The 25,067-nt window shown below is 47.7% G+C and overlaps 1 protein-coding gene across 1 annotated transcript in view; it reads left to right on the top strand.

Annotated features, from left to right (window-relative positions):
• Positions 1 to 25,067, top strand: part of LOC148473426 (pituitary tumor-transforming gene 1 protein-interacting protein-like) — a 135,270-nt gene that overhangs the window by 36,706 nt on the left and 73,497 nt on the right. Inside the window, exon 4 of the mRNA XM_088459597.1 lies at positions 22,949 to 23,063. Within this exon, the coding sequence (XP_088315723.1) occupies positions 22,949 to 23,063 (115 nt within the window). The remainder of the gene's footprint in view (positions 1 to 22,948; positions 23,064 to 25,067) is intronic.

Genomic DNA, 25,067 nt, shown 5'->3' with positions numbered 1-25,067 from the left:
GGGAGAAGGGCCCTAGTCAGGGAGGTGACCAAGAACCCAATGGTCACTCTGTCAGAGCTACAGCATTCCTCTGTGAAGAAAGGAGAACCTTCCAGAAGGACAACCATCTCTGCAGCAATCCACCAATCAGGTCTGTATATTAGAGTGGACAGACTCCTTCGTAAAAAGCACGTGGCAGCCCATCTGGAGTTTGCCAAATTGCACCTGAAGGACTCTCAGGTCATGACAGACAAAGATTGTACTCTTTGGCGTGAATGCCAGGCGTTATGTTTGGAGGAAACCAGGCACCGCTCATCACCAGGCAAATACCATCCCTACAGTGAAGCATGGTGGTGGCAGCATCATGCTGTGGAGATGTTTTTCAGCAGCAGGAACTAGGAGACTAGTCAGAATAGAGGGAAAGATGAAGGCAGCAATGTACAGAGACATCCTGGATGAAAACCTGCTCTTGACTTCAGACTGGTTCATCTTTCAACAGGACAACGACCCTAAGCACACAGGCAAGATATCAAAGGAGTGGCTTCAGGACAACTCTGTGAATGTCCTTGAGTAGCCCAGCCAGAGACCAGACTTGAATCTGATTGAACATCTCTGGAGAGATCTGAAAATGGCTGTGCACCGACTCTTCCCATCCAACCTGATGGAGCTTGAGAGGTGCTGCAAAGAGGAATGGGTGAAACTGCATAAAGATAGGTGTGCCAAGCTTGTGGCATCATATTCAAAAAGACTTGAGGCTGTAATTGCTGCCAAAGGTGCATCAACAAAGTATTGAGCAAAGGCTGTGAATACTTATGTACATGTGATGTTTTTTTTTTATAAATTAGCAAAAATCGTAAAAAAACTTTTTACACATTGGGCCTGATTCAGAGCCGCTCGTAAGCGGCCGCTCGTTCGCTCCGAGCGATGTTTGCCCAACTGCGCATGCGTACGGATCGTAGTACGCATGCGCGAACCGGTCAGTGCGGCCGAAAATTGTTTGTTCGCTAAATAGCAAATGCCTGCTATTTTGAGTGAAAGGAGGAGGCGTATGTGGGTGGTAACAGGGGAAGGTGCTTGAAAACGGGGAGTGGCGTGCTTAAAGGTCAAAACGGGCGTTTTAAGGGTGTGCATAATTAATACAGCAGCGTCATTGACCACGTCACTGGGTTATTTTATAGCCAGAACTGCTCGCAAAATTGTGGTAGCAAAAACCAACCCCAAGAATAGCGAGCAGTTCATATTCTGGTCGATGTACTCGATTAATCTAATAAATAGCGGACATGACGTAGGATGCGAGCGGCCAGGGGGCATAGTTTTAAAAAAAATGACCGCAAGTTTTGTTCGCTCGTTCAGACATAGAGGCGTGAACAGACCGCAAAGAGCGAACGGTTCATTTGAATAGCCACCCCTATTTTCTGGACGAGCAAGCGCTAATTGCGTCCGGCTCTGAATCAGGCCCATTGTCATTATGGGGGCATTGTGTGTAGAATTTTGAGGACAAAAATTAATTTATTCCATTTTGGAATAAGGCTGTAACATAACAAAATGTGGAAAAAGTGAAGCATTGTGAATACTTTCCGGATGCACTGTATATGCATTGTATGTGACTTGTGCTAGCTCTGCTGTGGTGATATACTGTCTTAACACTTTCTGACTGTCTGTTATATCTATCCCTGCTGCTCTTGTTTTAAACCTCAACTACCAGGTGTGTAGGGCTTCATTATTACTTCACATTTACTTGTATTTGTGAAGGCTGTCGCATTGCATTACTAGCCATACAATGATTGTGTGCTGCTGGCTGGTTATTACTATGTCTTCTAAGGGAAAACAGGAGCATGGGGCCCCTGTGCTGGTTACTTGCAGATCCTGTTCAGCGGGCTTGTCCCCTCAGGATTCTGTGCAGGGCTGTCTGTGTACTATTTGTTATGTACCACCTCACCAGCCCACAGTACCAGCCCCTGTCCAGGAGCCACATTGGGTGTTTGCCAACAAGGCATGTAGGCGGCCTGTATTATACTCTCAGGCCCTGATTCAGAGCCGGACGCTCTGACCAGAGCGCTCGCTCTGAATCAGGGCCCACCTCCATTAATATGGAGCGTCCTCCTGGACGCTCGTATAGCTGTGGGTCACCACCCACAGCATATACGAGCGTGCAGGATGATGGTCGCGATGGTCTTGACCATCGCGACCATCGAAACTGCGAGCAAAAGCCTGCGGTTGAGTTTTTCAACTGCAAGGCCAGGAGTGATTTTGGCTCTATCAGAGCCAAAATCACTCCCACTGACATCACTAGTGATGTCAGTGGGGCCGGCTTCAGACGGTAGGCGTTCCCTTGGGAACGCCTCCGCCTGGCAGGCACGCCCCCGACACGCCCACCAAAGGGGGCGTGCTGTCAGTCAACATCGACAGCACGCCCCCTTTGATGAGACACTCCGAGCGAAGGAAAGTCCTTTGCTCGTCGGGTCTCGCGCATGCGCACAACGGAGCTCCCTCCGTCATGCGCAGCGCGGACCATCGACCCACTTGCGAGCGGACAGCCGCTCGCGAGTGGGTCTGAATGAGGGCCACAGTCCACCCAGCGTTCTGATTCTGACGCATCATCTGAAGAAACAGACAGAACAGTGAGAGCCGCACAGGATTTTTGTAGCAGAGATTGGTATAGATGAGACCAACTAGAGAAATGTAATATAACCACAATTGGCAATCAGTGTATGCTGGTGGTGCTAACCAGAGTCAGAAAAATATTCACCAGACAATAGAAGAGAAAAAGAAGACTCATTGTTGGGGCCACTACTTATTATGTCATTTATGCATTAATAAAACTTTAACATTTAATAATATTACTTAAAATAAGGTTGGACAAACACTAAACACACATTACGAAGAAGAGGATTCTTATCCAGATCCTCCTAGGTGTAATTCAATGCCCTGCTGCGATAATACAATGTTCCAAAATACCAGGTTGTTAATAAATAATAACCCGGCAATGATTCATTTATGCCACAATTGCACACACCAGATATTTTGTGCTCAAGCCAGAGACAATTCATACAATGATGCATAGGTTAGTAAGCAAACTCTGGGTAGCACAGACGGTGTAATGGTTAGCATTACTGCCTCACAGCACTGAGGGCAGGGGTTCGGTTCCCACTACGGCTGTGTGTGGAGTTTGTATATTCTCCCTGTGCTTGCGTGGGTTTCCTCCGGGTGCTCCGGTTTCCTCCCACACTCCAAAAATATACAGGTAGGTTAATTGGCTCCCAACAAAAATTGACCATTGTGTGTATGTGTGTGAACATGTGATAGGGAATATAGGGCCTGATTCAGAGCCGCTCGTAAGCGGCCGCTCGTTCGCTCCGAGCGATGTTTGCCCAACTGCGCATGCGTACGAATCGTTATACGCATGCGCGAACTAGTCAGTGCGGTCGAAATTCATGTGCTCGCAAAATAGCGAATGCCTGATAATTTGAGTGACAGAATGAGGCGTATGTGGGTGGTAACAGGGGAAGGTGCTTGAAAACGGGGAGTGGAGATCCGAACGCAGGCGTGCTTAAAGATCAAAACGGGCGTTTTAAGGGTGTGCATAATTAATACAGCAGCGTCATTGACCACGTCACTGGGTTATTTTATAGCCAGAACTGCTCGCAAGATTGTGGTAGCAAAAACCAACCACAAGAATAGCGAGCAGCTGATACCCTGGTTGATGTACTTGATTAATCTAATAAATAGCGGACATGACGTAGGATGCGAGCGGCCAGGGGGCGTAGTTTCCCAAAAAACGACCGCAAGTTTTGTTCGCTCGTTCAGACCTAGAGGCGTGAACAGACCGCAAAGAGCGAACGGTTCATTGGAATAGCCACCCCTATTTTCTGGACGAGCGAGCGCTAATTGCGTCCGGCTCTGAATCAGGCCCATAGAGTGTAAGCTCCACTGGGGCAGGGACTGATGTGTATGGTAAAATATTCTCTGTATTCTCTGTCATAGTAGGCACATTGTGACATTTAATAATTATAACAGTGTCACATGTTTAGTCCAAATTCACACACAGAAAAGAATTCTTTCTATTAAATCACAGAAATACACCAGGGTACACTCATTAATATTCCAATGTGAAAAAAGCAGTAGTTGGGTAATCATACCATACATCAATTAGATGACATCTCTTACTTATAATAACTATAACTCATTTCCACTCCCAAACGCTTGGGATATCATACAGACATTGTTTTCTTTTCTGTAGTGCATGAGTGTCAGTAATCATCAGACCTACAGAATATTCCCTTTACTAGGTTCATTTAAATTCTTAAGGATCAGAAAAGTATCTCTCTCTCCTATTTACTCAAAACAGCCTTAATCACATTAATCATCAAAGAGGGATTATATAATAATTCCTGTGCATCGTATGGTTTTTACCACAATGTCATACAGAGTAGTGGATATGATAATAGAGGTATTGCTGTTAGAGTTATGGGGAGAGGAAAAGGGGGAACGGCACTGAGATCTATGTCAAATTTAAAACTTTTCTTGAACACTCAAAAAATGCCAAACGTAATTACATATTTAGTGCTGCTATCGCAGTGCTGGAAGTATACCCAGAATATTGAAAAAAAGCAATTTATGCAGTAGCGGATGAGCCAGTGATACTTAGCTCAGTCCTTTTGTAGGTTTTGGCCCCCGCTGGTGCTTAGGGCCTCATTCAGACCCACTCGCGAGCGGCTGTCCGCTCGCAAGTGGGTCGATGGTGTGCACTGCGCATGCGTACGACGGAGGGAGCTCCGTCGTGCGCATGCGCGAGACGCGACGAGCGAAGGTCTTTCCTTCGCTCGTTGTGTCTGATCAAAGGGGGCGTGCTGTCGATGTTGATTGACAGCACGCCCCCTTTTGTGGGCGTGCCGGGGGCGTGCCTGCCAGACGGAGGCGTTCCCAAGGGAACGCCTACCGTCAGAAGCCGGCCCCACTGACATCACTAGTGATGTCAGTGGGAGTGATTTTGGCTCTGATAGAGCCAAAATCACTCCGGGCCTTGCGGTTGAGAAACTCAACCGCAGGCTTTGGCTCGCAGTGGCGATGGTCAAGACCATCGCGACCATCATCCTGCACGCTCGTATATGCTGTGGGTGGTGACCTACAGCTATACGAGCGTCCAGGAGGACGCTCCATATTTATGGAGGTGGGCCCTTATTCAGAGCGAGCGCTCTGGTCAGAGCGTCCGGCTCTGAATCAGGGCCTTAGTGCGGCGGTTGTGCGTCTTTGATACCACAGCGAGTGGTTGTATTCCGAGAAGCTCCTTCTTGTAACAACCTGGATGGTGCCCGGTCACTCGTCTCTGTGTCTGAGGCTCTGGGCCTGATTCAGACCTGGTCGCTAGATGCAGACGCTCGCTCCCAGCGTATGCAAATTCAGCTAAGTGATGTCAAGGCAGGCGATCGCACGGCAAGGCATAAGCACGCCCACTATGTCTTGGCGTGCAATCACTTTGTGTGTGCAGCTGCCCACTAGCACACGTCATCTCCAGGAAGTGTATGCAACCATCGGTACATCTGCTTCCATCAGAATTGACCGCAGCGCTTGCGGTTGACTGTACCCTACCACAAGCACTATGAGCACTTCAGTGTATAAATCAATCAGGTGACGTGTACTATGACGCTGCCTGTTAATTATGCACGCCTCTGAAACGGCGTTAATATGCTCAGGCACGCCTGCGTTTGCACCTCCATTCCCCCGTTTCCAGTGTCCTGCCCCTGTTACCACCCACAAACGGCTTGACCTGTCACTCATTCAGCTGGGCTGTCACTGCTGGGCGAGCGATTGCTTTCCGATCGCTCGGACTAGTTCGCGCACTGCGATGCATGCGCACTTTGCAAAACATCGCTCATTTCGAGTGATCGCTTGCTAGCGAACGGGTCTGAATCAGGCCCTCTGTGCTGTGGGGTGTGCAACATGCACGGGGGGCGCGCGGCTAGAGCAGTGGGGATCTCCTTCCACGCTGCTATCAGGATGATGCCCGGCCGCTATCAGCTTCTCTGTGCAAAGAAACGTTTCGCCTAGGGCAGCGTGAAGTATGGCTGGGAAATTCCTTACTTATGGGCAATCTCAGCCAATCATATCTAGCATACGGCAATCACCAGGTCCAGCTGTATATACCCAGGGAGCTGGTTATAGTAATAACTGGTAGTCATTAAAACATAAACACTCTCGTTTATTGTATAACTTGCTAATGCAATGTCAAATATGTGGGCTTGACGACTCGGATGCTTAAGGAATGCATTCTGGAACATGTCAGGAATGTGAGAAACGCCACATTTGATCTTGTTAAATTCAAGTAACTAACTGTTGTTGTGAAACATTTTCTCTATAAACACAAAGGAGACCTGAAAAGCCTGAAAGGTGGTTAAGTTCCCTCAATCAGAACAGCTCACTGAGCTCATGGGAGAAGCTTGGGGTACTCCTGGTAAAGCAGTTCCAGGTCCCAAAAAGACTAGCGTCTTTTTACCCTTTCCCTACCAAGGAGTGTACTAAGTGGGAAGTCCCTCCCATTGTTGATTCGCATGTGGCACGTTTAGTCAGAAGCTCTACACTGCCTTTACTGTCTACATCCTCTTTTAAGGATGCCACAGATAGAAAACTAGAGACTTGTCTCAAGTCAGTCTACTCGCTTTCTGGCGCTATCACTAGGCCGGCTATGGTTGAGGCCTGGGTGGCTAAGGCTATCGAAGGATGGTCAGAGGCACTGGAAGATAGCCTGCCATCAGACGCTACCAGGGAGCACCTGGCATAGATCTCCCATATTCAGAAAGCAGCCTCTTATTTGGGAGAAGCTGCGTTGGATACTGGACTCCTTGCCTCTAAGGCATCTGCGACCTCGTAGTCACCTGCCGGGTCCTTTGGCTACGGTCCTGGAAGGCGGACACGGGATCCAAGAAGACACTCGAATCCTTTGCCTTCTCTGGAGACAGGCTGTTCGGCACAGAATTGGACAAGATTGTGGCTACTGTGGCAGCCACAAATCTGTATTTCTGCCATCAGTAGCTGCCCCTAAGCCGGCTGTCCTCCTCTCGGGCATTTCACCCCCAGGGTAAGGCAAGAGGAGAGTCCTTTCCCAGGCAGTCTAGTTCTCACAAGACCACCAAGCCACGATCCAAGCAGTCTTGGTTGGCCAGACGTCCAGCTTCCAAGTCTCACGACAAACCCTCCACCTGATGGGATGGGCTTCCTCCTGGGGGATCCCAGGGTGGGAGGCCGACTTCTTACATTTTCTGACTGTTGGCGTCAAACAACAACAGACGCCTGGGTCCGAGAAGTGGTCTTTCAGGGGTATGCCCTCACCTTCCTGAGGCGCCCTCCCCAGCAATTTTTTTTTGTACAGGTCCCCCATCAGACCCTATCAAAGCCCTGGCCCTCCAGGAGGCCATTCACTCCCTGTTGCGTACAGGTGTGATAATGCCAGTTCCTTGGGCTCAGAGAGGAACTGGTTTTTACTCCACACTCTTTTTGATTCAGAAGCCTAATGGGTCTCATCGACCTGTTCTGAATCTCAAACCTCTCAACAAATTTATCCAAGTGCCCAAGTTCAGCATGGAAATTCTAAGATCAATTCTCCTGGCATTGGAGCTTGGGGAGTTCATGGTTTTTCTAGACATTCAGGATGTATACCTTCATGTACCTATTACTCCAACCCACCAACGGTTCCTACGGTTTGCTGTTCTGCACAACACTACAAGATTCGGGCGCTGCTCTTTGGTCTCAACAGACCCTCAGGTCTTTACCAAAATAATGGCAGTTATGGCGGCCCACCTCAGGCAGCAGGGAGTCAGAATCCTGCCATACCTAGACAACCTCTTAACAATGGCACACTCACCAATTGTGTTACAACGCCATCTCCAGCTGACCATGGACTGCCTGCAGATACACGGCTGGCTCATCAATTGGAAAAAGTCCTCCCTATTTCCGACTCAGCGGATGGTACATCTTCAGGCACTCCTGGATTCTTAAATACAGAGGATCTTTCTGCCAGGGGATAAGGTTTTGACACTACACTTGCGGGTATTCAACTTGCTACACAATTGGAGGGTTTCCATTCACTCAGCATTGCAGGTTCTGGGGTCCATGGTATCCACCTTTGATATGGTGGAATACGCCCAGTTCCACTCCAGGCTCCTTCAACAACTAATTCTCTCCCGATGGAACGGACCATATCATCTAATCCGGTCCCAGACGATCCTCCTCTCTCCAGAGGTTCGGCTTTCCCTCGCATGGTGGCTACGGACGTCCCATCTGGTCAAGGGTCACTCCTTCTGGATTCCAAATTGGAAGCCTCTCACTACAGATGCCAGTCTTCACGGATGGGGCGTGGTAACCGATCATCATACCTTTTCAGGGACGATGGACAACCCAGGAAAGTCGCCTGCCCATAAACATCGTGGAGCTTTGAGCAGTGTACAGAGCACTCACTCAGGCGCAGGATCTCCTTCCAGGGCAGGCCGGTCCAATCCAGTCTGACAACACGACTGCGGTAGCCTACCTCAACTATCAGGGAGGCACGTGAAGTCGGGCAGCCATGCGGGAGGTGGCAAACATTCTGGTCTGGGCTGAAGGTCATCTCGGGCAATATTGGCAGTGTTCATTCACGGAGTCATCAACAGTGAAGTGGACTTCCTAAGTCGTCAGGACATAAACACCTGAAAATGGGCTTTCCACCCTGATGTATTTCAACTCCTGTTGGACAATTGGGGCCTGCCAGACCTAGACCTTATGGCCTCACTTCACAACCACAAGGTCCCCAGGTACAGATCTAGGACCAGAGACCCCTCAGCCACCTTTGTGGATGCTCTAGCAGTGAGGTGGGACTTCTATATGGCATTCTTTTCCTCTCATCTCCCAAGGGTTATCCAAAAGTTCAAGCAAGAAGGCGGAACGGTGAAACATTTAGCCCCAGCCTGGCCCAGGAGACATTGGTTTACTGACCTACTGAGTCTCTCTATAGACACTTATTTTTCACTTCCTCTACAGCAGGATCTGTTAATGCAGGGCCCTTGCCTGTACCCGGACCTACCTCGTCTGTCTTTGATGGTGTGGCTCCTGAGTCATCCCTCTTAAGAGCCAAAGGTTTCTCTCGCTCTGTGGTCCAGATGATGCTCAGGGCACGAAAGCCTGCCTCAGCCCACAGTTTGGCACAACTACTTCCAATGGTGCTCCCCCAGAGGCTGTGACCCTACAGTTTTTAGGGTCTCCCAGGTGCTTACCTTTCTCCAGGCTGGGATAGACCTCGCCTTCACCTGGCCACCCTTAGAGTTCAGGTTTCTGCTCTGTCAATCTGGTTCCAGCGATGGAGTGCTCCCATGCTTGACGTTAGAACATTCCTGCAGGGTGTTCTCCGCATTCAACCTCCTTTTGTCCCTCAAGCGGTTTCGTGGGACTTGTCCTTGGTACTCCGGGCTCTACAAGCTCCTCCGTTTGAACATCTAGTCTCAGTAGACCTCAAGTGGCTGACAGCGAAGACGCTCTTTCTCCTCGCTATCTCCTCTGCCCGCAGGGTATCTGATTTGGCAGCTCTCTCCTTTCATGATCTTTCAGCCGGACACCGCTAAAGTGGTATCACGGTTCCATTTGAATGAAGAGATTGTGGTTTCGGCCTTCCAGTCCTCTGATCTTTCTGCAGGTGAAGCCTCCTTGGATGTGGTTCGTGGTCTTCGAATCTATGTGGATCCAGGGGCGTATCTATAATGGGTGCAGGATGTGCGGGACACACGGACCCCTGGATCTAGGTGGGCCCTGCAACGCACACCCTGCACACCTAATATACTTACCTCTCCGGAGTCCCATGTCGGCGCGGGGGTCCGACGCTGTAAAATCATCTGGAAAATGGCTGCAGCGGCCATTTTCCCGTCGTTTGTGCATGAGCAGTACAGGGAAAATGGTCGCCGTGGCCATTTTCCCGGTGACCTGTGCATGCGCTATAGACTCTGGGCACATCTAGATCCCAGAGTCTATAACTCCGGCGCTGGCCGTGCACTGCTCAGAGCGCTGCTGAATGGAGAGGAGGGGGCCCGTGATGGTGACTGCACACGTGCCCCCTCCTCACTAGAAACGCCCCTGCATGGATCATACTGTGGGCCTAATTCAGACCCGCTCGCAAGCGGGTCAGTTTGGCCACTGCGCATGCGCACGACGGTGCCGGCTCCGACATGCACATGCGCGAGACCCGGCTAGCGACGGGCGCTCCGTCTCTCCGGGTCTCACACCAAAAGGGGGCGGCTGTCGCTTTTGATCGACAGCTCGCACCATTTTGAAGGCGGGCAGGGGGGGGTGGCTGGCCAAACGGAGGCGTTTCCGACGGAACGCCTGCCGTTTGGGGGCGGCCCCACTGACGTCACGAGTGATGTCAGTGGTGAGCTTCCGGCTCTATTAAGAGCCAGAAGCTCACTGGGGCTTGCGGGAACGAGACCCTACCACAAGGGTCTCGTCACAAGCCCCGATGGTCGCGATGGTCTGGCCGCTCGCTGTTGGTGGCCACCCACAGCTATGCGAGCAGCCAGGAGGCCGCACAAAAAAATAAAGACAATGCCCTGATTCAGAGTGAGCACTCCGGCTTTGAATCAGGCCCTAATTCCTTTAGGAAATCAGATTCTCTCTTTGTGTTGTATGGCTTTCACAAGCGAGGCTGGCCAGCTAACAAACAGACTCAGGGCCTGATACAGACGCGCTCGCAAGCGGGTCGATGGTGGCCCAGTGCGCATGCGCACGACGGAGCCGGCTCCGTCGTGCGCATGCGCGAGACCCGGATAGCGACGGGCAATCCGTCGCTCCTGGTCTCGTACCAAAGGGGGCGTGCTGTCGATGTTGAGTGACAGCACGCCCCCTTTGGTGGGCGGGGCAGGGGCGTGGCTGCCCAGACAGGAGGCGTTCCCATGGGAACACCTACCTTCTGGGGCCGACCCCACTGACATCACAAGTGATGTCAGTGGGAGTGCTTTCGGCTCTGGCACAGCCGAAAGCACTCTAGGGCTTGCGATAACGAGACCCTACCACAAGGGTCTCGTCACAAACCCGATGGTCGCGATGGTCTTGACCATCGCGACCATCTTCCTGGCCGCTCGCTATATCTGTGGGTGGTCACCCACAGCTATGCGAGCAGCCACGAGGCCGCTCTGAAAAACAAGAAGGACGGCCCTGATTCAGAGCGAGCGCTCTGTCAGAGCGTCCGGCTCTGAATCAGGGCTTCAGGCCCTTTGGCTCCACATGACAATCTCGCAGGCCTACATGCAAGCTAATCTTCCTGTTCCAAATAGGGTTACAGCACATTCTACTCTGTCTGCATTCTGGGAGCTAAAGTTTTAAATTGTTGGTGCACGGACCTCACCGACCACACACCCCATGGTATCCCTGTGGACTCTATGGACTTAGAAGAAATAGAGGCCCTCATTCAGAGCCAGCAGCACGCCCCCTTTGATCGGACACAACGAGCGAAGGACTTTCCTTCGCTCGCCGCGTCTGGCGCATGCGCACGACGGAGCTCCCTCCGTCGTGCGCATGCTCAGTCCATAACATCGACCCACTTGCGAGCGGACAGCCGCTCGCGAGTGGGTCTGAATCAGGCCCAGAGTTAACAAAGGTAAGTCTACCATAACTCTTAATATATTCCTGCATTTATATTTAAAACTACATTAGAACTGACCTGACCAAAAATGTAAGTAAATAGATTATTATTAAGGAGCCAACCTTTTGGCCTTGTATTAAAAAGAAAACATTCTTAGGCAAATGGACAAAAAAAAAATTCAATTCAAAACCCACCTTCCGTGACCTAGGGCTTCTAACTGCAATTTCAAAGACTGTGCTAGACCAAGGACAGAAGCAGATTGGTGGCTTTGCGAAACTTCTCCTCTTTATTTCTCTCCAAGGCTTGATACATCTCCCCCCAAGTGAGGATAGTGAGTAACGCTAATTTAACATCATTCGCACACAGGCCCTGATTCAGAGCCGGGCGCTCTGACAGAGCGCTCGCTCTGAATCAGGGCCGTCCTTCTAGATTTTTAGAGCGGCCTCCCGGCCGCTCGTATAGCTGTGGGTAACCACCCACAGCTCTAGCAAGCGGCCAGGAAGATCGGCCTATAGCAAGCGGCCAGGAAGATTGACCATCAGGCTTGCGACGAGACCCTTGTGGTAGGGTCTCATTGCCGCAAGCCCCAGAGAGATTTCGGCTCTGCCAGAGCCGAAAGCACTCCCACTGACATCACTCGTGATGTCAGTGGGGCCGGCCCCAGAAGGTAGGCGTTCCCATGGGAACGCCTCCGTCTGGGCAGCCATGTCCCCGGCACGCCCACCGAAGGGGGCGTGCTGTAACTCAACATTGACAGCACGCCCCCTTTGGTACAAGATCCGGAGCGACTGTTTCCCCGTCGCTATCCGGGTCTCGCGCATGCGCACTGGGCCACCATCGACCCGCTTGTGAGCGCTCAGCGCTCGCGAGCGGGTCTGAATCAGGCCCACAGCTCATTCAAGCAAAGCCATTCTGCAAGACTGTCACAGTCTGCTGCTCAGATAGAGAAGCACCTCCCTCCTAACATGGCAGCCTGCTTCATTTGGCTGAAAGAGAGCACGATGGACATATCTTATTAAGTATAAGCACTTCAGTCATTCCATGTATGTCATTCAGCTTATTCATGCACATTTTGTTTCTATAAACCACTTAAACAGTGGCATTAGTCGGTATTGTTTGTAGTACTCCCTTTCAGTCTAATGGCCTCCATGAAATATAGTCACTACAACATAGAACAAAGAGCTTTAATTGGGAACATGCAGTGATGGCAATTGTAAAGCTCATTGGCATAGGCTGGCGCTGTATAGAAGTTACTAAATAAATGCCTGTGGTGTAATAGTGTTTAGTTTGGTTGCTCTGGATAATGGACACTTGTATGCACCCTTGGGACATTTTGACCCAAACCAAACCACTTTAATCTCCATTTTCAGTTACCTTCTCTACAAATGCTACCTCCATATTGAAACACTAGTGATGAAGGGGGAGATGTATCAAACCTTGGAGAGAGATGAGTACCAACCAATCAGCTCCTAACTGTCATTGTACAGGCTGTGTTTAAAAAATGGGGCATATTGGTTGGTAGTTTATCTATCTCCACTTTATCTCTCTCCAAGTTTTGATCCATCTCCCCCAAAATCACCGGAAAGGGACATATATTGTTCAGCTTTTGCTATTGGATGCATATGTAATGGTTAAGAGGATTTGTAGTTTACAATCACTGGCCATAGGACCTGATTCAGACCCGCTAGCTAGCAAGCGGCCGCTCGTTGCTGGCGATGTTTGCAAATGTGCGCATGCATATAGTTTGCAGTGCGCGTGTGCAAACTAGTACGAGCGATCGGAATATGCTCGCTCACCCTGCAAAGACAGCCCAGAGGAATGAGTGACCTGTTTGCGGGTGGTAACAGGGGCAGGGCAGTAGTAACGGGGGAGTGGAGTTGCGGACGCAGACGTGCCTGAGTGTTTAAACGCCGTTTCAGAGGCGTGCATAATTAACAGCCAGCGTCATAGGACACGTCACTTGCTAGAAATATACACCGAAGTGCTCGCAGTGCTTGCGGCAGGGTATAGACAAACCTCCAGCGCTGCGATCGCATCCGATGGTGATCGATGTACCAATGGTTCATGCACTTCCTGGAGATGACGTACGCAAGTGGGCGTATTAAGACTGGCTGGTGGGCGTCTACAAACACAAAGTGATCGCTTGCAAAAACAAAGTGGGAGTGCTAATAACTTGACCTGCGAGCGCCTGCCTTGACGTCACTTAGCCGAATTTCCATACGCTTGGAGTGAGTGATTACAGCTAGCTAACGGGTCTGAATCAGGTCCATAGTGCTGTGATGTCTCTAAAGGTTGCTATTCCTCCACTAGATTTGAAAACAAAATTATTATTTTTTTGTTTACAATAATAAAATACAAAGACGTAGTTATTGGGCAAATATTAATTTTATTATAAATATTATTTAAAAATGAGCTCGTAATTTATGGTGCATACACACGGTCAGATTTTTCCCTCAGATCTGTACGATAACGACTTAAAAATCGTTCAGTCGTTCATATCTGAAGGAAAATCTGACAGATCTGTCAGATGAACGATTTGAACGATGCGCGTTCCTGATGGTCAGATAACGATATCTGACATCTGATGTGTTTGCAGTCAGGCGATTTCCATTCATTTTAATGCAGTCAAAAATCGTTCAATCATTCAAATCATTCAAATCTTTGGTAAAAATCGTTCAAATCGTTCATCTGACAAATCTGACCGTGTGTATGCACCATTAAAATGCCTACCTGCCAACAATCGGGACAAATTCAAGACAAAATAAACTACACCCTCTTCCACCCAAACTGTAATAAGATCCACCCAAACCGTGCACATTTTTGGCAAAATCACTGCCCTATCGAGCCAGTCATGCCCCATTCACCCGCTGAAATTCTGTTATCTCTCATTTTTGGCTAAAATTACATCTTACAAACATCACATTCCTTTATTCATGCAGTCTTTAAAATATTACTTTTATATGCTGTGTAAGAGTGAACACAATTGAACTTCACCATTCGCATCATTAGAGAGAAATAGTATTTTAATGACCTTTATTACTTTAGTGGTGTTGGTAGCAGCACAGACACCTGCCAGGACTTCAGGATTATACTCACACAACAGCAGCAACGTTTCAATAACTTTTTTATATTTTATTTTCATGTTGTAATAGTGTATGTGTATATAAATACACTCAACCAGTCCGTGACATACAGAAAGAAATAAAGGACCGGTACTCACTTTTGTGATGCAGAAAATACAGTAGAGGACCGATTTAATCCAGCATAGAGATGTATAATGTCTGCTAGTTGCGAGCTGGGGCCTCCATGGCTCAGACTGTTTTTTCCGGCACATCCCACAAATCAATCAGATTGAGATCTGTGAAATTTGGAGGTCAAGTCAGCACCTTGAACTCTGTCATGTTCCTCAAACTATTCCTGAACAACTTGTGCAGAATGGCTTGGAGCATTATCCTGCTGACAGAGGTCACTGCCATGGTGGGGGGATGCGACATAATCACAACTGTCGAGATGCTAGCTCCAGCATCCCGACGGTAAGTAGCGGAGTTAGGGGGAAAGGTTAGGGTTAGGCACTAGAGGGGGAGGGTTAGGTTAGGGTGTGGAAGGGGGGGGTATGTATGCACTAGAGGGGGAGGGTTAGGTTTAGGCTGCAGAAGGGGGGGCGTATGTATGCACTAGAGGGGGAGGGTTAGGTTTAGGGTGCGGGGAGAGAGAGTTAGTGGTAGGGTTATGGGGAGGGTTAGGATACCTACCGACATGTGTCTGTATCCTAACCCTGTCGGGATGCCTGCATCAAGATTCTGACCGCTGAGATCCCGAGCGCCGGGATTCCATACCCAACCCCATCAGGGAATGCCATTGCCATGAAGGGGTGTACTTGGTCTGCAACAATGTTTAGGTAGGTGATCCGTATCAAAGTAACATCCACCTGAATGCCAGCAGAACATTGCTCAGAACATCACGCTGCCTCTGCCGGCTTCCCTTCTTCCCATAGTGCATCCTGGTGCCATCTCTTCCCCAGGGAAATGATGCACATATAATCGGCCGTCCACCTGATGTAAAAGAAAACGTGATTAATCAGACCAGGCCATCTTCTTCTATGGCTCCATAGCCCAGTTCTGACTCTCACGTGCCCATTTTAGGCGCTTTTGGCGGGGGGTCGGGGGTCAGTAAACGCACTCAGGTCTGCGGCTATGCAGCTTCATAAGCAGCAAGCTGCGATACACCGTGTGCTCGGACACCTTTCTATCACAGCCAGCATTAACTTCTTCAGCAAATTGTGCTACAGTAGCTCTTCTGCGGGGTAGGACCAGACGGGCTAGCCTTCACTCACCGTGCGCATTAATGAGCCTTGGGCTATCCATGACCCTTTTGCCGATTCACAGGTTGTCCTTTCTTCGACCATTTATGGTAAGTACTAGCTACGGCATAATTGCATTGACCCCATAGTATGCAATGAAATCTAAAACTTGCATGTGTATATTTATAAATATCCACCAGGGGGCACTAACAAACTGCATTGACAGTCAATGTCAGCTGTTTTTTCATGGAGGTCTGCTAATGGTGCAGACAATTCTGTTTTATTTTTTACTTGCTTATTAATGAATTCATGACATACGGTTTTAGTAATCTTAGAGAGCATGTTTGAAATAATCCTGCCATGCAAAATGTACTAGATGTACGTAGGTAGATGTAAAGAGTTGCAAAATGACTAGGTGCTATTTGGAACTGTTCTGTTCTGGTGGGATATGTAACCTTTTTTTATTTTAGAATTCATGCGATGAGCCCCTATCAAATAAATCTATAGACGCATGTAAATAACTTTAGGGAATGGAAACACTTGTTTTAGTAGTGGTCTGATAGTTTTGATTACTTTTGTTCATTATATTATTTCACTGGAGCTACTGTTCAGTCCATTATTACACTGCAGTTACTGTTTAGTCCATTGTTACAATGCAACTGCTACTCAGTCTATTGTTACAGTAAAGGTGCGTATCCATTAGGCGATTTAAACAGGATGATTGAATGATGCCCGATTTGTGGTCAATTAATAAGCGGTTATTAGAAGTAAAAAACGACCAGTGATGCACATGCCCGCTGGTCATTTATGACTTCTATCATCGCCCGTACATGCTGGTCAATCTGACATGATGGATGTGCCTTGACTGAACGTTCAGTGTAGGCACATCAGAGACATAGAAACGACTGCACGATTACAATGTCATAATCATGCTGTCGTTTCTATGTCTGTTAGTGGATGGGCACCATACAACTGCTGTTCAGTCCATTATTACAGTGCAACTACTGTTCAGTGCATTGTTACTCTGTAACTAATGTTCAGTCCATTTTGAGACTGCAACTACTGATTAGTCCATTGCTACAATGCAAGTGGTGTTTAGTCCATTGCAAGTGGTGTTTAGTAACAGTGCAACAGTGGTTTAGTCCATTGTAACAGTGCAAATGCTGTTTAGTCCATTGTAACAGTGCAAATGCTGTTTAGTTCATTGTTATGCTGTGGTGTTTAGTCTATTGTAACAATGCAAGTTACACTGCCACTACTGTCCAGTCCATAGTTACACTGCCATTGCTGTTCAGTCCATAGTTACACTGTAACTGCTGTCCAGTCCTTAGTTACTCTGTAACTGCTGTCCAGTCCTTAGTTACACTGTAACTGCTGTCCAGTCCTTAGTTACACTGTAACTGCTGTCCAGTCCTTAGTTACACTGTAACTGCTGTCCAGTCCTTAGTTACACTGTAACTGCTGCCCAGTCCTTAGTTACACTGTAACTGCTGCCCAGTCCTTAGTTACACTGTAACTGCTGTCCAGTCCATAGTTACACTGTAACTGCTGCCCAGTCCATAGTTACACTGTAACTGCTGTCCAGTCCTTAGTTACAGTGTAACTGCTGTCCAGTCCTTAGTTACACTGTAACTGCTGTCCAGTCCATAGTTACACTGTAACTGCTGTCCAGTCCTTAGTTACACTGTAACTGCTGTCCAGTCCATAGTTACACTGTAACTGCTGTCCAGTCCATAGTTACACTGTAACTGCTGTCCAGTCCTTAGTTACAGTGTAACTGCTGTCCAGTCCTTAGTTACACTGTAACTGCTGTCCAGTCCTTAGTTACACTGTAACTGCTGTCCAGTCCTTAGTTACACTGTAACTGCTGTCCAGTCCTTAGTTACACTGTAACTGCTGTCCAGTCCTTAGTTACACTGTAACTGCTGCCCAGTCCTTAGTTACACTGTAACTGCTGTCCAGTCCATAGTTACACTGTAACTGCTGTCCAGTCCATAGTTACACTGTAACTGCTGTCCAGTCCTTAGTTACACTGTAACTGCTGTCCAGTCCTTAGTTACACTGTAACTGCTGTCCAGTCCATAGTTACACTGTAACTGCTGTCCAGTCCTTAGTTACACTGTAACTGCTGTCCAGTCCATAGTTACACTGTAACTGCTGTCCAGTCCTTAGTTACACTGTAACTGCTGCCCAGTCCATAGTTACACTGTAACTGCTGCCCAGTCCTTAGTTACACTGTAACTGCTGTCCAGTCCTTAGTTACACTGTAACTGCTGTCCAGTCCTTAGTTACACTGTAACTGCTGTCCAGTCCTTAGTTACACTGTAACTGCTGTCCAGTCCTTAGTTACACTGTAACTGCTGTCCAGTCCTTAGTTACACTGTAACTGCTGTCCAGTCCATAGTTACACTGTAACTGCTGCCCAGTCCTTAGTTACACTGTAACTGCTGCCCAGTCCTTAGTTACACTGTAACTGCTGCCCAGTCCTTAGTTACACTGTAACTGCTGCCCAGTCCTTAGTTACACTGTAACTGCTGTCCAGTCCTTAGTTACACTGTAACTGCTGTCCAGTCCATAGTTACACTGTAACTGCTGCCCAGTCCTTAGTTACACTGTAACTGCTGCCCAGTCCTTAGTTACACTGTAACTGCTGTCCAGTCCTTAGTTACACTGTAACTGCTGTCCAGTCCTTAGTTATACTGTAACTGCTGTCCAGTCCTTAGTTACACTGTAACTGCTGTCCAGTCCTTAGTTACACTGTAACTGCTGTCCAGTCCTTAGTTACACTGTAACTGCTGTCCAGTCCTTAGTTACACTGTAACTGCTGTCCAGTCCTTAGTTACACTGTAACTGCTGTCCAGTCCTTAGTTATACTGCCATTGCTGTTCAGTCCAGATTTTCTCGGATCAGAAACCCACAGATGCGTTCAGTTACAAAATATGTGAGCACAATTATAGGTTCATTTGCCTATTTTTTTCTTGCACCCTCAACGTTGGTGAAAACATTTTAAAAGGTTTTTATCTTTTCATCTAAAAAAAAAGTCCGGAAATAGTGGTTTTGCCTTTAAAAAAAATGCTCCACAACACGCAGGCAATTACATCTGGGCCTTGGCCTTTAAAGGTAAAGAAAATATTAACATATTAACCGTGATCTTGAGCAAATAAATCTGTTATTTAAAGAGCACGGTGTTGTATAAACTTTATTAAACTGTGCTAAGATAAGTGAAATGATCGGTACCGGTTATGAGAGATGCTGCACCTGCTCCACTGGCGCTAGTTGGCATTTGTGTAATTTATGCAAACTAGCCTATTAAATACCTCTGCAGAATTCAGATCTATTAACATAAACGTCTGCTAATAATGCAAATTCCTCGCCGAGGCAGTGACAGATCAGTGCTATTTAGCAGACAAGTACAGTTAAACCACCAAAACAAATAAGTCAATTTACATACAATTTTCACAATTCTGTTTTTAGAAGGAATGAGATTTAGAATCGGTGCCAGAAATGACAGCATTGTTCTGTGACTGGCAATTCTTTTATTTTGACACTAGATGGAGCTAACAAAACAACATGAATCACACAACACTGTTTAATGTGACAATAAGGGACTTTGAATTGCTGTCAGCTGCAGCAGACTGATATTTTACATTTGGAAATATTAGGATTCTTACCGTATATAAATGTTATTCGCTGCTGGTATTCAGCCATTCTGCCTAAATTATGTTCTTAATATTGCAGAATGCAAGATTCCACTGTGTGCTTAATGAAAGCAGAATGTGTTCTGCATTTTGCAGTGTTCACCTTTCCTTTGCCCAAATTGACATATTCCTCACGTTTCACTAATTGCACAAACTTGCCGTGTTCTGTCCGTCCTGAATGCTGCACCTACATGTCGTTATTAATCGCCAAATTACTGACTGTCAGATTCTCCAGCTCTCGCTTATGTCATGACCCGGCTTTGTGTGCGCTTCGATACGCCATTGCAGCGCAGCGCGTTAAAGTGTAAAACTTTGCTTATAGCTCAGTCTCCAAATCTACGAGGAGCTTAACAAGATGTCTTCACTGAGCCTAATTCTGCCCCAGGAGTCTTGGAAGGAGGTAATGACACGGAGCCCAGCGGTGCTGGAAAGGCGCCGCATTGTAAGCTGGAATAATGGCAGCAATAGCGTGTAATGACTGTAATATTCAATGAACCCCACTGGGCATTGTATATTCTTCAGTGAAGATGAATAGAACTTATTATTCCTTTGTTCAGCAGACACACATACAGTATATTGGTACATTACAGCCACAGCACTCAAACTAAGCTCTTGTCAACTATGAACTGGTTTACTTTAATATATATATATATAGATCTATGTATATACTATAAAATAATGTGTACCAACGCCATGCTATTGATTATACGTATATGTACGAGTTCAATAAATTTACGCAATGAGAGGTTTTCTTACCTTATTTATTGAAGCACCCTCGTATGTTAAAGAGTGCATCTTATATACATTCCTTTAATGTCTCGTGAAAGATTAAAAGGGGACGTCCCATAGATTTTATTTAAAATTCCAATCCGTCAATTGAGGAGAAGATTACAAATGATTGTTACCAACTTTTCTGGTGGGAAAAAAAAATTGTTAAAAGTTATTCTAACCTATCTACTTTTATGACTCTGGGGTCTATTTATTAAGCAGTGTTAAGTGACAGAGTGATAAGTGATAAGGTACCAGCCAATCAGTTCCCATCTGTCATCTCGCAGGCTGTGTTTGAAAAATGACAGTTAGGAGCTGATTTTCTGGCACCTTATCACTTTTCACTCTGTCTCCTAACACTGCTTAGTAAATAGACCCCTAAATGTTATCAAGTGAGGAAAAAATATTAGTCTGGACTGTGGTAGCACTCATTAATGTAAGCCATATCTACTACATTATAATTTAGCAGGCAGCTATTACTAATTTATTTGCTTTTTTTACCATTGTTAACATGTTGGTGTGACTCTGCAAAGCAGCTAACCCTTATTTCTGCAGAGAAACGTGTATTTTTTGTTAATAAAAATGCAACAAAACATTTACAATAATTTGCAAAGCGTCTGATCAGTTGGAAGCGTATTTTTATGTGTTAAGTAACTAGACCTCTTTGAACTACTGTATATAATTAAGTAATTTATTTCATTAGAAAAAAAAATGCATTGTGTTTATTTGCAGCCATGATATTATCCTCCTCCTCCTCCTTTGTTACTAATTAGGGTGGTATTTATCAAAGCTTGAAGAGAGATAAAATTGTTAGAGATAAAGTACCAACCAATCAGCTCCTAACTTTACAATTGTTCAGTCTGTGGTTAAAATCTCTCTGTGGGAGCGGTATTGTTAGGTTGACAGTTCTCATGACGACATGCAGTGTGTCTTCATTCATTATGTCTACACCAATGTCATGCGGGCATGATAGAAAATGTTGACCTAAAGTCCCTTGGTGGCCCAGCCGTCACCTACTTGGTCCCAGTGTCAGCGGCATCTTCCAGGTCCCGGCGGCCATGTGACCAGCGCTTCCGGTGGAGACATCTGATGGAGCGGCGTTTTGGTGAGTATTGTATCCCTATCCATAACCCTAATCCCTAACCATAATTCTTCCCCGCAGCCTCTTCCTGACCTTCACCCACAGCCTGACCCTAACCGTTGGCATTGTAAAAATGCCGACATTTCACATGGCGACATTGTGAACATGTTGATTATGGTGCCTATCGACATTTTAAACCATATCAACATTCTAATGTCAACAATGTGGTGTCGACGTTATGAATGGTAACTGTCGACCATGTGACCGGATCCCCTCTAGATAGATACTGCAGAAGAGCATCATGATAGAGATAGAGTGGAGAAGTTGGCCAGAATAACCAATAACCTTCTAGCACAGTCTATGAAAGGAATGGCATGGAATGAAAGGCATGGCCGGCAGTTCGAATCCCGGCAGCGGCAGCCCGACAGCACTGGAAATCCCGATCATCCCCAGGTAAGAACTAACCTAACCTACCCCCTAACCCTCCCTTAGGGGTGCCTAACCCTAACCTCTCCACCCCCCCCCCAAGTGCCTAAACCTAACCCCCCCCTTCCCCGTTGTCTAAACCTAAGTCCCCCGGGGGGGGTGCCTAACCCTAACCTCCCCCGGGGGTGCCTAACCCTCCCTCCCTCTAGCCTAACCCTAACCTCCCGGGGGGGGTTCCTAACGCAGGGCAGGGGGCACCGTTTGGGCCTGTCAGTTTTCCTGTTTATTATCATTCTCACTTGTAGCTTCCTCTTATTTTATCCACAGCATCTCCTGGCCTCCCCATCACTTCCCTGGCCCTTCCCCATGAGGCCATGGCCCTTTTTCAGGTGCACTCTCTTATGTCAATGCTCTCTCTGGCACAGGGCACCAAAAAGTCTAGTTACGGCTCTGCATGTTAGTGAATAGTAAACTTACGTTAAAAGTTAAATTGGATCGGGGCAGGTGAAACTTTTTTTTGTTTTTATTATTTTTCCTGCTTCTATTCCACAATGTTGATACGGTTTAGCAGAACCTGCGTAGCACTATAAAGAGCCCTGCTCAGTGACTGCAATCAATATAGCAGTCAACGTCTTGTCTCTGCCGTGCCGGGAGTGATAAACCATTGGCTGTATTTTAAGTTTTATCTACCCACAGTTTCCCTATGAGGAAACTCCGCAAGTCTAACGCTGGAGACGATGTGTAACAGGACCCTCATGGGCTGATAAAATGTTATTTTGTAACACTTCATTCCCCCTGTACCCTGGAGCTGCAGCTACTGTACTGCTCACTGCTTCATCTCACGATACATTGTCATTCCAAGCCACATACACTTGGGGGACTGGCAGTAATGTGGCAACTATTGATGAGTTCTAAATCCCCACAGGAGTCAAAGATTGTTTAATGATATGTGTTGTAATTCTACCCATGTACAACATGGTCGCTCCAGATATACCATGAGGTGATCGCACAATAGTCCACGGTCTGACTGCTTCTGCTGTGTACTAGTCACAGTGTGCACATTATTAACCCTGGTTTCTTGTTTCTCTTGTGTCTTTTAGTAAACTTTGAAGCACTGATCATCGCTATGTCCGTGGTATCGGGAATCCTTCTATTAGGTATAATAGCTTGTTGCTGCTATTGCTGTTACTGCCGGAAGAGTTCTAGTTCTCGGCTGTAAGTATTTATCTGTTTTAACCTATTTTTGTTTCTTTTTGTTTTACAATATATTTTGTTTACTGATTATTATCTATTGACCGTTATTTATAAGGGGCACACCTATTACGCAGCACTTTTCAGGGAAGATTTAGTCATTCACCTCAGCCCCTGCCCCGGTTGACAATAAAACCTATATTCCCTATAACGGGATGTGGTCGATATAGAATACCGGCGCTGGAATCCCGACACCTATCAGAATCCCAGCGCCGGCATCTCGACCGCTGGCATCCTGAAGGTAAGTAGCGGGTTTAGAGGGAGGGCTAGCGTTAAGCATTAGGAGGAAGGTTAAGGTGCGTATCCACTAGCTGGTGGTGGAGCGACTGTACGATTACAACATTGTGATCGTACAGTCATTCATCTTTCCCTGCAGTGCCTACACTGAACGATATGTCATGCAATGCAGGAACACTCCCTCATCCCTGAATATGGTCAATCTGTCGGTTTAGGATACCTTCCAACAGGTGTCTGTATCCTAACCCTGTCGGGATCCCGTACCCAACCCCCTATCACATATACATAATGGTTATTTTTTTTAAGCCAATTAGCCTGCCAGTGGGTTTTAGGACTGTGGCAGGAAGTTGGAGGAAACCCATGCAAACATGGAGAGAACATAAAAACTTCACACAGATAGGACTTTGGTGGACATCGAACTCAAGACCTCTGTGCTGTGAGGCAGTAATGCTAGCCATTGCGCAACCGTCCACCATTTAAGCAGTAGAACTGTTATGTAGTATTAATAGAGGGACTGGTGAGATTGCTCATTTGTGCACTAGGCGCCAGTGTGCTAGTGACTCCAATGCAGTGGCGTAACTAGGGCAGGGCGAGCGTGGGTGCGTGCCCTGGGCGCCGTTGGACCGGCGGCGCGGGGGGCGCCGCCGACCACGGTACCGGCCCGCCCGCCCTAGTTAGCCAGTGTAGCGCCGACCGCAATGAGTGCGGTCAGCGCTACACATTTACACAGGACCGGCACTAGGCTTCCAGCGCCGGTCCTGTGCTGCACGCCTGAGCCCGTTCCCTCCCCCTGAGCGCTTGCCCAATAGTGCCAGGAGGCGGGCTCAGGCTGTGCATAACACACGCATCGCCGCCAGCACTGGCGGCGATGCGTGTGTTAAACAGCAGCCAATGAGAGTCAGATAGACTCTCATTGACTGCTGCAGCACCCACTGCAAGAGCCGGGCTTCCGTCCGGCTCCTGCAGTGGGTAATGGGACTGACGTCATGACGTCTGTCCCATAATGCTGATTGCGCCAGCCCGGGCGGGAGCGGCATCGCGAGCAGGACCAGGAGCAGAGATTCAGGTAAGTATATTTTTATATATATATTTTATTTTTTTTTAGCCTATCTGCACAACGGGGGAGGGGGGTGGCTACTACTGGGGGGACCTCTACTGGGGGAGGGGTGGCTACTACTGGGGGGACCTCTACTGGGGGAGGGGTGGCTACTACTGGGGGCACCATTGGGAGGACCTACTCTACTGGGGACTACTACTTGGGGGGGAACTACCACTGGGGGCATTATAAAAGGGGCCTACTACTAGAGGCACTGCACTCGGGGGACCACTACTGGGGGCAATAATAGGAAGGGCCACTACAGGGGGCACTGGATAGGGGGGATCACTACAGGGTGCCTGCATAAGGGGACCACTACTGGGAAAACTGCATGGGGGGGGGGGACTACTGCTAGGGGCACTATATAAAGGGCACTGCATGGGGGGGGGCTACTACTGGGGGCACCTGCATAAGAGGGACCACAACTGCATACTGGGGGTACTGTACAAGGGGTACTACTGGGGTTAAGGTACATATGGATAGGAATGTTCTGCGTGAAAATAAAGGGGTGTGTCATGTTGACACACCCCATTTTTAAGTGACCACGCCCATTTTTTTTCTGCGCGCGCACATCTCGGGATGTTGGGGGGGGGGGCTCCCTTTTCAAATTTGCCCTTGGCTCCAAATACCCTAGT

Source organism: Taudactylus pleione, unplaced genomic scaffold, assembly GCF_031769625.1.
Source record: "Taudactylus pleione unplaced genomic scaffold, aTauple2 ptg000916l, whole genome shotgun sequence".
NCBI lineage: Eukaryota > Metazoa > Chordata > Amphibia > Anura > Myobatrachidae > Taudactylus > Taudactylus pleione.
The sequence above is the reverse complement of the archived record's forward strand: the minus strand, read 5'-3'. Positions and strand labels throughout refer to the sequence as shown.